Raw genomic sequence first — 15,556 nt, forward strand, 5'->3', positions numbered from 1 at the left:
TATATTGAATTTCATGTGCCACTAACATGTTTGTTCATCTTTTTTGAAATTAAATGTCTTTTAAGTGTCATGATCTTAAAGTCAAGTCTTTGTTTGGAATGCTTTTATTGAGGGGGAGCTTGATTTTTCAAATGATTTTTTGTCAATTTAACACTTACTGTCCATTGTTATTTTTGAACTTCAAATTTGAATTATTTTTTATTTAACAAAAAAAGGGAGAAATATGAGTTTAAAAAAAATCAATTTCAAGAATGAAAAAGGGGGAGCTTTAACATTTTCCAAAATATGTCTCTTTTTCATTAAATGTTTTATTAAGGAGGAGTTTTACCAAAAACAATTTTTTTAAATCTTTTGTTATATAAAAAGGGGGAGATTGTTGAACCACGTTTTATAATATTTTGATATAACAAATTAAGGAAAAATGTTTTTCAACTTAATTGAATTTGTTCAAAGTTTTCAAAATAATTCAACATCCATAAAATTAGAATTTGAGAAAAAACATATTTTCACGTACGAAGTGTCGATACTGTTCTTACAGTATCAATACTATATGAATAGTACCGATATTATTCATATGGTACCAATACCAAAGGTAAGAGAAGTATTGATACTCTCTAGGTAGTATCGATACTACTAGCTTGCTCAAATTCCAGAATGCAAAATAGGTATCATACCCAAAGGGGTACCGATACTACTTTACATAGTAGTATCGATACCATGGTCACAGTATCGATACTGTCAGACCCAACGGCTAGTAACGACTAGTTTTATTTAAAAATAATAAAGGAAGTACTGATACCCATAAAAGGAGTATCGATATTCCCTGTACTGGGCAGTTTTATTTTGCAGAGAAAACATCCTCAAAGGCTAAAAACAACCACAACCATATTACAACATATAAATACAAGATCAAGACACTTGAAGAAAGGTTAGAACACCTATCCAATCATTCAAACACAACAGAAACATTTTTCACTCTTTATTTTCTTTCTCTTGTAAATAGTTGTGTTTTGTGAGCTTTAATTTTGTAAACACCTACCTTTTAGAGGTTTCTTTGTTTACTTTCTTCTTACCTTTAGTAAAGGGGCTTTGGTTCTAGCTAAGCCTTTGGAAAGCTAGGGAGTTTGTAAAGGTTATCTCTTTATCCTTGAAAAAAAAAAGAACAAATTAGTGGTTTTGTTGGAAAATCTTATGTGAGGAGCTTAGGTAGTGGATGTAGACTTTGGTTGAGAAAGTCAAACCACTATAAATCCTTATGCATCATTTTTTCTATCTCTTTAAATCTCCTTACTCCCTAAAATTATCAAAAAGTCAATTCAACCCTCTTGGCACAATTTTCGGTTGATCTTCGAGCTTCGTAAATCCTAACAGAATTTGAGACCATTAATTCCAAATATAAGAAATTGATTTCTAAATTTAAAAATAAAAATGATTTCGTTTGAAAGCATAATTGAATTTTGAAATTCAAAACAAAATTTTGAAAAAAGAATTGAGCTTTCAAAAAAATTTGAAGATTTAGAAAAAGAAAAATTAAATTTAAAAGTTAAGCTTGAATGTTTAACAAAAGAAATTATTTTTCAAAACAATTCATCTATTTTAAAAATGGCAAAATGGTCACGCTGTCATTTTCATAGTCACAATGTACATCCTTGTCCTATAAAGAAAAGAAAATATTTTAAAATTAGACTAGTGTGAGTTCTAAAGGGAACTAGAGACAATGGTACTAACCCTCAAGGACCTAAGTAATTTGGATACCAAAATCGAATGAATGTCTCTTGTAGGTGTGTTGGAGCAATGATGATAAAGGTTAATATTTTCAAATGCTCTATCCACACAAGAAAAAAAAAGATGAGTAACCTCTAACCTTAAAGCTTTTTTTATTTTGTTTATTCATTGTCGATTTCGTTTTATGCATGCATGAGTATCGAGCATCAATGATTATATGTTATTCATTTTTAATGCATATTGAAATTGTGTTATGATGAACATGTTCTGAAGTTATTTTTTTAATGTTTTAGTTTATCATAATGATTTTGATCAAGTTGTGTTTTTTTTTTAAATAATTTTTTTCCTCACCTCAATTTGAATGTTTATGCATGTATTTTTCACCTAAGTGATATCTCTCTAGCAATTGATACCAATTTTTAAAATACTTAACATTTTGTAACGCTTTGTGCATTCGAGTTTTGATGACTTATTTCGGTATAAAGTATGATAACCTTAGATTTATTGAATTTCATTTGTTACTAAAGTATTTGTTCATCTTTGTTGAAATTCAATATTCTTTTAGTGTTAAAGTTTTTGTGTTAGAATTTTTTGGATTACATTTGTTGAGGGGGAGCTTTTAAATTTTTCAAATGATTTAATGTTGAAATTTCTACTTACTCTCCATTTTTATTTTTTAAATCTAAAAGTTTGGATTATTTTTATATAACAAAAAGAGAGAAATATTAGTTTGAAAAATTCAAATTCAAGAATGAAAAATGAGGATCTTTAAATATTTTTTCCAAAATATTTCTATTTTTCATGAAATGTTTTATTAAGGGGAGTTTTGCCAAAAACCATTTTTCAAATATTTTGTTATATCAAAAAGGGGAGATTGTTGAACCTATTTGGATATAACAATATTTATAGCAAAATGTTTTTGGACTTGATTGAATTTACTTAAAGTTTTCAAAAACAATTTAAAATCCATAAAACTTGAATTTGAACACAAAACAAATTTTTTGATTAAGTAGTATGGATTCTATTCTTACAGTATTAATATTGCGTGAACAGTACCGATATTGTTCTTGCACTACAGATGTCAAAGGTAAGAGTAGTATCGATACTACCTGTTGCTTTCCAAAGTGTTAAAATTCCAGTAAGCAAAATTGATATTGATACTCAAGGAGTACCGATACTACGTTACATAGTAGTATCGATATTGGTATTCCCAACGGTCTTTAACGGCTAGTTTATTTAAAAGTTATAAGAATCACGAGTATTGATACTTAATGTACTGAGCAGTTTTATTTTGCAAAAAAAAAATCCCTAATGACTTCAAAACATCTCCAACGGTTAGAAGCGGCTATAAACTCATTTTATATATTAAAACAATTCTAAGACACTTGAAGAAGGACACAACACCTATCCAATCAATCAAGATCAAGAGAAAAGTTTTTAATTCCTTATTCTTTATTTTCTCTTGTACATAGAGTGTTTTAGTGAGCTTAATTGCATAAACACCTACCTTTGTGAGATGTTCTTATTTACTTCTTTATCCATTTGTAAAAGGGGAGTGTTTATAGTTTAGCCATTGAAAACTAAAGAATTTTGTAAAGGTTACTATTGAGCCTAGAAAAAGAAAGAATAAATTAATTTGTTAGAAAATCCTTTGTGTAGTGTAGAACTAAGGTAGTGGATGTAGACTTAGTTTAGAAACCAAACCACTATATATCATTGTGTCTTATTTTTCCTGTATTTTCTCCTCATTTCTCAAATTTTAAAGGGCAAAGAAAAATAAATCTACTATCATAGGAAACTATACAAAAGAGCTATTAATTTAACACCAATTAAAAGTAAGATAAGAGGCTACAATTAAGAACTAATCATTGTAGAACTTTTTTTTTTGGGTAACAAAAGATAAAACAAGCCTACAGACTCGGCCCAATACATGTGTCAGATAGGTCTTAACCCAGGACAGCATGTTTGAGGGGGGCATCAGCATGTGGGTTATAGATTCATTATTGCTGGAAACGTATTGGACTTGGACGACTTTTTTGTTGATTCTGGTTTTATGTACAAAGAAATCATTTTTATTCAGAGTTTTGAATTGCTGATTATAGGACTACTTCATTCTTCAAACAGATTTGAATTTGTTTTACTTTATACGTTGTACAAGCTGCACTGTGAAGGTAGTTTTAAACCAACTTAAAGGGCAATTTGACTTGCCAAAAACTAGTTTTCCTTTTCGATACAAAGGTGTAAGCAACTTGGTGTATGTGTAATTTGTGAAGGATATTCTAGTGCTCGAACTATGGCATGCTGTAGATTTTTATATGCTTCTGATAATCAACGGATACTAGTAAACCATTATAAATGAAGAAGCTTCTGATCATGTTGAAGAACCGGTTTGTTAGTTGAAAGAGTACTTACCCTCTATTCTTAGAACCCATATCATAATGGTTAGAAAATGGGTTGTTTTTTTCTCCTTTATCCCTTAGGATACCGTATATTTTAAGGTGGATTATAAATATAATAAATAAGTGTAGGGTAAGAGTATGTCCATAAAAAAGTTATTTATATTTTTGTCTATTATACGGTATAAATATAAGGGCATAAAATTATTATCGCACTCGGACATTACAACTCATTGGACGGGCCTGCAGGCCTACAACTTGAGCCGAAACGGAAACAATCAAATCTCAATGCAGCCAAAGTCGCACCTCCGGATCATTGTAGAACCTTTGAATCCATCATAAAACTTTTTCTTTCAACAATAATTATTCATTAAATAAGTAATTCCGTATTTTTTTAAAAATCAAATTATTTAAAGCAATCTCGCATCTTTACTGAAGCTGCATATAAAGAATATAGCTAATAAAAAATGGCTCAACTGAATTTTCATGAAGTTTTTTTTTTCCGAAAGAACATTACACACGTTAAGCAAATTATAACATTGTATTTAGGCTTAAATATACAAAAGATGTTTAACCTATGTCTCTTTTTCTAGTTTAGTGCCTAATGTTTATTTTGTTCTAATTTGGTGTCTAACATTTCATTCCGTTACTCAAAATGGGTCAAACCGTGACAGACCATTAAGTTTTGCCGTTAAGTGACACGTGTCATAACCTGTGGTAATTTTTAAAAAATTATTCAAAATTAAAAAATTAAAATTATATATATATTAAAAAAGAAAACACAAATTTTAAAATAAACCCAATACTTTAAAAACCTTTATTTCAACCCCTAAACCCACACCGGTCATCGCCTTTTTCTGTCGACGAAGCTTCACCCGACCTCCCCTCCCCTCGGCGACCAAAACCCTTATGAAATCATGACTGATCAACGGTCGACCGGCCATCGAAATCGCGTGGGATAGTGCAAGCTATAAAATGTTGATCCGTCATCGATCGGCCGTTGATCGGTCACAATTTTATGGGGTTTTGGTCACCAAGGGAAGGGGAGGTTAGGTGGAGCTTCATCGACGTCAAATTGTGGCGGTCGGTGTGGGTTTAGGGGTTGAAATGAATATTTTTAAAGTTTTGGGTTTATTTCAAATTGTGTTTTCTTTTTGAAGAATATATATATAATTTTTATTTTTATAATTTTAAATACAATTTTTAAAATTACTAGGTTGTGACACGTGTCACTTAACGGGGAAATTAACGTCGTTGATAGCCTGGGCACCGAAATGAATAACGGAATGAAACGTTAGATATCAAACTAAAACAAAATAAACGTTAGACACTAAACTGGAAAAATGGACATAGATTATGCACCTTTTGTATATTTAAGTCTTGTTTTTATAACGCCCCCAAAGTGTGTGGTGGACTTGCTCAACCATCTGTTAGTTGCTTTGACTCCATGCATTACTTATTGGATTGAGATTCACTTGTGATGTGGGATGGACGGATGTTCATTTTGAAATTGACTCATTGACACTTGTTCACAAGATTACAAGAGATTCTGATAATATTTCGACTCTTGGTGTTTTTGCGCAGGAAGCCCGGACGATTTTTCGGAACTATTATCAGTTTTATATTACTTATGCTAGTCGTTCTTGTAATCATGTTACTCATCAGTTAGCTAATTGGGCTCTTAGAACTGGTGGCCAAGGATTAAAAAAACGGCCGTGTAACGGCATAACGACCGTTATATCGTGGTATCAATGGCTTCCGTTATTGATATCAGCCGGAATAACGGTGTGAAACGGAATCACACCCATAACGGCTGATAATAACCGTAATTTAACGGGTAACGGTTCGATCGCGGCTATAACGAATTGTTTTTTCCGTTAATTCCCGTTACAACACCAAACATCTTGGTGAACTTTGGAAGACCCATTATCGGTCCGAGTCTTGGGGTCTGATTTCCGAAGCCTTTTGATGATGATGATAGACTTGGATCGGCGACGAACAGGCCACCGGAGGAGAGAAGAGACGCTTGATTCTCTTGTTGAGGAGTTTAAGCATGGTGGAGAAGTGGGTTGTGATTTGTGAACGAAATGGGTTGTAAAGCTTTTGAAGATTGCATGAGAGAAGAAAGAGTTACACAGAAGTTTTCAAAGAGTTTGGAAGAAAGAAATAATAAACAGTTTAATGGCATAAAGCAAAGATTAGGTTATAAAACATGGCTGGTTGGTTTTTGCTAGGAGTGGAAGAGTAAAAGGTGACTTCCAAGAAAGGGTATGCTGACTCGTGACAGTAAAACAAGGGTTAAATGTGACTTTTCATTCTTCCAATATAGTGAGCAGGGTAAGGAAACATTGCCAACTGCTCCCCCATAAAATATATATATATATATATATGTTGCAATTTGTAGGTCTTTTAATTTAATATATATATTTTTGGCAAGTGAAGTTAAAAATCTTTCTCACTTTGGAAAGTTGTTAAGTGCCTTTAAATTACATTCATTAAAATAAAATAAAAAAGAAATAAATTTGTTAATTCTTTTGTGAGTATTTTTAATTTTACAGCCAATGTATCTTACACTATTTTTTTTTATCAAAATAAGATTTATAATAAGTAAGTTCAAATAGTTAATATAGTTCATTATTCAAATTAAAATGTTTACTTAATCTTTTTGTTTAGAAAACATTTTAGGTTAAACTATATTAAATATATGTCAATTTCGTTTAGAAGATATTTTAAAAATCATTAAAAATTATTTCTTATAATTATAATTATTTTTATTATGTTTTAAGATAAGTTGTGCAAAATTTAAAAAAATTTACAACCGCGACACCCGTAGTGACCGCGATGACATCCGTTATGTCTGCAACCGCGATAAACGCGATCGAAAACGTGACCGCGAACGCTATTTAAAACCCTGCTGGTGGCTCTTTATTCTTTGATTCGGTTTATCCTAATATTATTGCTTATGGCATTCAAAACGATGTACTTGGTACTTGATATTTGAATTATGGTAATAGGGCATTTTCCCTTTATTAGGTTTAGAATGAGTTTTTAATGAGGCTCATTCATGTTTTTTGCTATAAAAAAGAAGAAGGAACTTATAGGGTTATGATGTAGCTTCTCGAATGAATAAAATTTTGTTTACTTTTAAAGAAGAGAACATGTATTTGAGTCATCATTCATGTTACGCATAATATTCTTATAGCATCATCTTAAATGTAATGTTTCAATCATAAAGTTTTTTGGGAAAAATATATAAATGGTCCATGAATAGAGTTTTATTTGAATTATCTGATTATTAAAAGTTACAAAATGACCTCTTAATTATACGATGTCACTTTCTTTAATCCTCAACTATTAAAAGTTATAAAATGATCACATGACTATTTATATTTTCTAAACTTGTCTTTCTTTCGTTAAAAATGATAGTCGTCTGAGCTGGATGTTAACCTATTAATTGAGATTCAATAAAATAAGATCCCAGAATCGTTTGAAATAGCATAGCCGTTTGAGATTCTGGGATCATATTTTATCAAATCTCAATCAATAAGTTAACGTCCAATTTAAACGGCCATCAATTTTTAATGAAAAATGACGAGTTTGAAACATATGAATAAACATACAATTTTGTAACTTTAAATAGTCAAGAGACTCAACAAAGGTAGCACCCTGCAATTGAGAGATTATTTTGTAACTTTAAATAGTCGAAAGACTGAACAAAGAAGTGTCCTATAGTCCAGGAATCATTTGTATAGTTTACCCAAAACTGCATATTCATATAATGTATAGAATTGATACAAAATAGATACCGATATATTCTTATCAAATGCATTAGCCTTAAACCGGTACAAGTTTCTTAAATTTGAAGCACCTTTCAACAATTATTACACAAATATTACACAATATTTGCACAAGCACAAAAAAGTCATCTTAAAAACCGACAAAGTTATTGGTTTCAAATGTTTTTTTTTCCCCTCAGTCATCATCTACATAAATGGTTTCCTGCTGAAACAGGCCACCAAAAACCTTCCTCACTTCAGTTTTATCTGCGTCTTTTACAGTACTAGGCTTTGGTGCCTTTGGTTTGGTCTTGGGTGCTGTCTCCTTCGCCTTTGGGAAAAACGATGTCGTAGCTTGCTTAACATTGGCCTTCTGTGAAGGTAGATTTCTAGCCTTGGCTTGTCCCCTAACAGTGGCAACCTGCACTTTAGGCTGCTCTCCATTAGGACTCTTTTGAACCGCAGTGGCTATTTGTAAACTGAATTTTTCCCATGTAAGTCCTGTGCTGAAGTCTTTTGCTTTACTCAACAGGCCCTCCACAGAGGCACCTGCAGCCTGTGCTTTCTCTTGTGCTTCTTCAGCTAGAGTAGCTGCCCTCGCTTCTTGCTCCGAAAGCTTTTTCACTTCCTCTTCCAGCTTCTTCGCTGCATCGGCTGCGTCCCGAGCCTTCTCGGCGGCTAATATCGCCTCTTCTTCGGCTTTAGCCTTTGCCATGGCTTCGGAATACGCCTTCCTTCTTCCATCCTGAGGAATACCACTTCAAAGCGAGTAACAAGATACTTGAGTTCGAGTAGGATAAATAAAATTCATAAACTAACACCAATGCAATGTACCTGAAAAGCTCATCCACACCCTTTAATGGAGCTGACGGACTAGTAGACACTTCTACAACCTGTCTCATTAGCAACCATTAAGGTATATAAGTAACCGAAAATCGAACCAGAAAGATAATCCTACTTCAAGCAGGCTTTAAATACTTTGATTCATGCAGAATTACAAGTTTTTATATAAACCAGACTCACATGGGATCAATCAATGCTACATTAATTCGGCTTTGTATCTCCGCTTAGATTGATTTGTTACCGACAAACTCCGGTAACGAAGGATTTAAGACGAAGAAGAATGAACAGATTGAATGTGTGTACCTTGTTTTCTGCCACGGCTGTGTTGGAGAAAACATCTGCCACTAAAGATGCTACCTGGGATTTTGCAACCTAAACAAAGTGTTCACAAATATTGAGCATTAAGGCAAACAAAGATTCTGATCAAGAAAGAAATTGTTTTTTCTTTTTCTTTTTTTACAATGGAACAGAAAAAAACTGCATACATTACATTATGTTACATTACTTTGTAGTCGTTTGCACCAACGCTTCCTTCGGCTGACACCACAACATTGTAAGAGCTCTCTGCCGAGTAATCTTCAGTCAGGGTTGTCTTTAAGAATGTGTAGCTAACGTCAGTTTCTATTACTTTTTGTAAGAATTCCGGCAGACTTAATGGTTGAGATTGAGAGAAAAGGTTACTAAAGAACGATGTGATGCCGTCGAGCACGTTGTAGGTAGACATATTCCCGGCGTTACCGTCGTAGACTATTGCAACGTGACCTACGCCGGCTAGTTGAGCGGCTTGAATCACTTGCACTGCATCTGATGCGGAGACCGCAGAAGAGGGGCCGTTCTCACCGGGGCCGATCGTGACGACGACTTTGCTGGCATTGCCAATGGCTTTGGCTATCGATTCTGCATCTTCGAATGTGGATTCGACAGCATTTAGGCGTTTCGACTCTTCATTCGATATGATCTGTAGTAAGAAAAGATCAATTTTAACTTTTAGCAGACAAAATTCAGGTCTATGTGATGCATAAATGTATCAATTAGACATATATATACATGTGTATCATCTTCTTATGATACTGCAAAGTGCTAACCTTGTATTGTGCAGCAAGTTGAGCCAACTCCTGAGCAGCAGCAAGCTCCGGCACACCGGCACGTACTGAGAAACCCTGGCGCAACAACTTCTGCGCAATGCGAATGCCGGCCTGCCCCGTTGCGCCTGCGACATACACGGTGTTCGGATCTTTTCTTCTAACGTTCCCAAACGACAGACCGGTGGAAGGATTAGTGACTACGGGGACCAAGGTTTTCACATCAGGTAAATTACCAAAATTGAATCGGAATGGGCTAGAGTTGCCCGAGTCTTTAGCTTGACCATCTTCAGGGTTGTCTTTAGCTTTCCCGAGCTGAAACGAAGAGAAGGGTCCGGACCCTTTGGCAAGCACTGCGAGCCTTGGAGCCTTGAGGGTTAGCCTTGACTGGGGCGTTGTGCTTAAGAGAAACGAATTAGAGGTGAGAGATGGAGCCATGGATATGCTCATGGAACCAAAAAACAATCTCAAATGGCGCCTCTCCCCTTCAATTCAAGTCTTTTTTTTCCCTCTGTGTTACAGATATCTAAGGTCCGTATAGTTTATTCATAGTCCTCATTCTATGTGGCTAATGGCAATCGAAATTGCGTTTTATCCAGATCGGAATGGCGATAGAAAGCTGGCAAATAGAATTGAGCCACGTAGTCTGAGTTTTATCTACTAAAAGAAATTGGACACCAGTCATTAAGAAACATATTAGATTATAGGGTAACTTATATATTAAGTCATCTAACTATCACTTTAGTTTCATTTTGGTCACTCAACTATTTTTTTTAAATTATAAAATATCAAAAAAGGCCTCTAACTTTTGACTAAATAGTTACTTTGGCTCATGATGAACATTTTGGGTTTCTTTTGGTATTATGCATTTTTTAAATTATCACTAGGGTTATGTTTTGCTTTTATTTTAGTCACCCAGTGTTAAAAAAATAACAGTGACGCTGGCATGCTATTATAAAGTAATGTTATATCATCATTAAAAATAAATAAATAAAATATCACATTATCTGATTTTTTAATGACCGATGATCAAAATAAAACCAAAATATAACACTAGTGATAATTTAAAAGAATTTAACTGAATGATCAAAATTGAACTAAAATGATAGTTAAACGGCTAGATACATCATTTATCCTAAATTATATATGTGGAACCAACAGAAAATGACAGATCCGACCGTCAACAGTTACATGTTTCAAGCTTCATCTATCCACTCAATAGGATAAGCGTGGTCCACATAGCCAGAGGAACTGCTTTAAGCTTGATGAAATCCAGATTAATGAGGACTGATCCAGAAAGTTTCAAGTTTCACCATTCCCTACATTTTAATCGAATGAGCAGCCGAGAGCTCAATGTGGGTTAAACAAGGTTTTGGTGAATAGAAAAGATAGCCACTAAGAGAGCTTTTCCGGTTTCAATTTTAGGTTAACGAGTCTAATATGGGTTTCCAAGAATTTATAGAACAAAACGAAAAAGATAAAAATAAGAGTCCGTTTCGTTTAAAAAATATTTTCTATTTTTATTTTCAGAAAATAATTTTTATTTTTAATTTATTGAAAATTAGAAAACATCTTTAATTAATAGAAATTAAAAGTTGAATTCATAATAAAAATAGTGAAATTATATTTGGTATCTAGTTTTAAAAAATAGAAATGAACAAATAGTTATTAAATAATTATATTAAAATATAATTATTAAAACATTTCATTAAACATGTGAGTTATACAAATATAAAATACTAAAATTGATAAGAAATATCATAAATAAAAATTACTTTAGTTTACATTAAGAACATAACATTAATGCATATTGAAAATTAAAAATACACAAAAATATTATTTTCAGCAGGACACACAAAGTGTCATTCAAATAAAAAAAATGTTTAGTGATATTTAAGACCCTATACCTCAAAAACTAATATAGTCCGAGAATTTTTTGACACTAAACGCAACCCTTAATCTGAGAAAAAAATCAATCTAACCTTTTGAACAACTGAATCAAATATTGATCGTCATGACGCTTATATGATAGTTCACAAACTTTTATAGTAATCTATCATATTGATTTGACAGTTCACGATATTATTGTGATAGTACACGATGAACAATGATTGATAGATTGACTTAATTGATTTTTTGGCTAATTGCGAGGGTCTATAAAATATAAAATATAAATAATTATTAAGATATTAAAAATTATTAAGAAATTATTAAAATTTAAAATATAAAATATAAATAATTATTAAGATATTAAATATATTAAATATAAAAATACTAAAAAATTCAATTATTAAAAAATTCAATTTAAAGACCATATTGACTATAAAAATTTAGGGGCCACATTGATTTTTTTTTTTAACTTTGAGGGTACCATTAAGTCAAAAAAATTATTGTTAGAAGGATTTGAACATATGTAAGTTAAGTTAAAAATCTAGATCTTGTGTTTCCTATTTTTCAAATTTCCAAAAACAATTTTAAACACTGAAAACACTTTTTTATATTTTCATAATTTTTTATTTTCATTTTTCAAAAAATCATTTTCTAATTCTACAACCAAATACATTTTATTCAATATTTTATATTTTCTAAGAGAACGAAAATAAAAATAATCTACAAATACATTTTATTCAATATTTTATATTTTCTAAGAGAACGAAAATAAAAATAATCTATATTTTGTAGAACCAAACAAACCCTAAACATTATAACTCTAGCATTGCGTATTTCTTTGTCTCAATGCCACCAATAGAACCTACACAAAATGAGATTGCATTTGCATAAGGGCACCCAAACGTTAATTCAAAATTGAGATATTTTTTTTAATACAAGAGATATAAAACTGAAAGCCTCAACTACAGGCGGTTGGGTTGCTCATGGCCTGCTGCGAATGATTCCATCAGCAACTCACGACAATCCGCTGGAGGTTCTTGCATCAGCACCAGTTCAAACGAATGACTCCACGCCATCTTCGAAGGCTTATCCACAACTGAGTTACACTCCCGAGGCACATAACTAACGTAAACCTCCCAGTCTCGTCGGCAAAGATCACGCAAATGTGGAAGCAACGAAGAGGCTCCCGTACTCCAGGAGCATTATTTAACAGACCAGCAGCTTCCTTGCAGTCCGTCTCTACCAAAATCCCCCTAATTCCCTTTTTCCTAGCATCTTGGAGTCCTTCAAACAAACCCCATAGCTCTGCATCCAAAGCTGAGCAACATCCGACAGTCCTCATGAAACCCGATACCCATCTTCCCACGTGATCTCGATTAAATTCGTTTTAATCCTAAAATAGATTAAATTTATAATTATGATACCATTAAATATAATATATTCAATTTAGTCTGAAAATCGAACCCAATTCAGAGATACAACAATACTAAACTTAAAAATATAACTTATATATTTAGTCCAATTTTAATTTTTTTTACAATCACGAGTTATTCAATTTAATCATGTTATGAAGAAACGATAATCATCCAAGTATACTCCTACAACTACTTGCATATACAATATTCACAAGAAAATTTCAACTATTAATAGAAAAATTACATCGTTAAGAAGGAATTCCCTCACATACTATCTCAATTTTTCCAAAGGTTAACTTTTCAAAAGCATGGGAAGACATTTGAATATATAAGTAAAATATTGTATTCATGGTAATAGTATCGGTATTCAAATATAAGTATCAATACTGAATATCAGTATCAATATGAGGTTCGAAAAGCATTTTAATTTTCAAGGTAGCAATAACCATATGCAAGTATTAGTACCCTCTCTTTATGTGTTGATACTCATCTTAAGTATTAATATCAAAATAAGACTCGATGTTTGATAAATCTCAACTGGTATTGATACCCCACAAGAGTATTGATACCACTCCTTATAGTATCGATACACACCTTAAGTATAGGTACTAACTTGAGATCCGAAGAGCATTTTAATTTTCAAGGTAGCGATACTCATAAGCAAGTATTAGTATGTACCATTCCTTAAGTTGTTGATATTCATTTTAAGGGGTCGTTTGGTTCACGGAATGTAAGATTATTTTTAGGAATAATATTACTGGAACGTAACATTAATATGAGAATGTTATATTACCTTATTTGGTTTTGTTTTGCAGGAATGTAGGATTACAGTATTTGGTTGGAGGAATATAAAATTACTTAACTATATATACTTTACCAAATTATCCTTGTGGTATATGTTCTTAAAAAAAAGTTAAACTTTAATATTAAATTATAAATATTTGAATGAAAATTCATAAAAATATTTTAATTGTTATACTATCTAACTTTTGAGAAAAATATATTTAATATTTAATTAGTGTATTAAACTTATATTTTTAAATAATTTTCATAAGCATCATATTTATTTAATATATAAATATAATATAATATAAAAAAAATATTATGATCTCGAGCAGACAATGATATTATTTTTCAATGTATAAGATCTATTTTTTTAATAATTTAAAGTTAGAGATTATATTTTTACAATCATATTATTTTTTATCTCATAAAATTAAAAATAATTAATATATTGAATATTAAAAATATAAAATAATTTTAAATACTCAAATTTATTAAAATTTTTACTAAATTAAACTCTTTGTGTATTATTATTATATTTATAATTTTGACTAAAGTAAAAAAAAAATAAGAATTGAAAATGATCATTATAAAAAAATTCATTAGTCTAACGGAATTCTTGTCCAAAGTGGTGGGAATTGTCAAATACCTAAGAATTTGGAGGTAATAACATTCCCACCATTTTAATAAAAAAATGCTACTACTGGAAAAAGATTATTCAATGATAATAGTCTTTTCTGTAAACCAAACATAGAAATGCAATCCCGAAAAAGATTATTCCCCTCGATAATATTATTTTCCCTGAATCAAACACCCTTAAGTATTAGTGCCAAAATAATGTTTAATAAATCTAATATGTTATTGATACCCTCACATGATACTGATATAACCCCTTATGGTACGGATACTTATCTGAGTATCAGTACTAAATGTAACTTTCAAATTTGAATAATAATATGGTACTGATACTGTAGGGGTGTGTATAATCAATACCAGAGGAACAATAATGATTCTACTAAAACAGGTATCCACAATCCCCTCTAAAAAATTTAATTTTTCCTTAATTCTTATGATATTGATATTGATATTGATATTGCAATAATAATACTCATATCAAAATGCACAAATAACCTAGTTTAGCCTAAAATGCACTGTCACATCACTCATAATAGTCTAAAGTTATCTAAGAACCTTTCTGGGACCTAGTCACATGCCTTCTGCCCTCAGTAAAGCCATTACCAATCTATAGCTCAAAGGATCAGTTCAAGACTAGGCAATTAAAGTTTGTTATTTTTGTTAGATAGTAGTTAGCTTTGCTTCTTAGCTAGTGCTAGTGTGAGTTGTATACATAATGTATTATCTCTATGACTTCATATATGAATATACGAGTACTTTTTAGTATATTGTTTGTTTACTTTTAATATGGTATTAGGCTTTTCTCGATCCTTCCAGAGAGTTTGTTTTTCTTTTCACGCTTTCGTCCTTTGGTTGGCCCATTTCTCTTTTTTGGGCCTTAACTCATTTCTTCGTCCATTGTCTGTTTGGTTTCTTTCATTCTTTCTTTACTCGTTTTTTTCTTCTTGCTTTCTCACCGGCGATGGAAACTGTTACCGTTGATTTCAACAATTATTTGTTTCTCCATCTGT

At 31.7% G+C, this 15,556-nt stretch overlaps 1 protein-coding gene and 1 long non-coding RNA gene across 2 annotated transcripts in view; one reads left to right on the forward strand and one right to left on the reverse strand.

Annotated features, from left to right (window-relative positions):
• Nucleotides 1-9,131, forward strand: part of LOC120129389 — a 27,658-nt gene extending 18,527 nt beyond the window's left edge. The window contains exon 4 of the long non-coding RNA XR_005516732.1: nt 9,003-9,131. This is a non-coding gene — a long non-coding RNA (uncharacterized LOC120129389). The remainder of the gene's footprint in view (nt 1-9,002) is intronic.
• Nucleotides 8,024-10,371, reverse strand: LOC120129378 (protein PLASTID TRANSCRIPTIONALLY ACTIVE 16, chloroplastic-like). The gene is made up of 5 exons (XM_039146898.1): nt 9,826-10,371; nt 9,246-9,698; nt 9,044-9,112; nt 8,732-8,790; nt 8,024-8,655 (listed from the first exon to the last, which is right to left on the reverse strand). Exons 1-5 carry the CDS (start codon nt 10,270-10,272, stop codon nt 8,094-8,096), a joined length of 1,590 nt encoding a protein of 529 aa, XP_039002829.1. The 5' UTR covers nt 10,273-10,371; the 3' UTR covers nt 8,024-8,093.
• Nucleotides 10,372-15,556: the final 5,185 nt, after the last annotated feature.

This window comes from Hibiscus syriacus, unplaced genomic scaffold (genome assembly GCF_006381635.1).
Source record: "Hibiscus syriacus cultivar Baekdansim isolate YM2019G1 unplaced genomic scaffold, ASM638163v2 tig00001644_pilon, whole genome shotgun sequence".
NCBI lineage: Eukaryota > Viridiplantae > Streptophyta > Magnoliopsida > Malvales > Malvaceae > Hibiscus > Hibiscus syriacus.

Excerpts from the sequence above, each read along its gene's own strand:
- LOC120129378 (XM_039146898.1), bottom strand. The coding sequence starts at position 10,272 with ATGAGCATATCCATGGCTCCATCTCTCACCTCTAATTCGTTTCTCTTA. Across the intron at positions 9,699-9,825 it reads AACTTGCTGCACAATACAAG|ATCATATCGAATGAAGAGTC; the intron begins GTTAGCACTTTG and ends TTCTTACTACAG. Across the intron at positions 9,113-9,245 it reads TTGGTGCAAACGACTACAAA|GTTGCAAAATCCCAGGTAGC; the intron begins GTAATGTAACAT and ends CACTTTGTTTAG.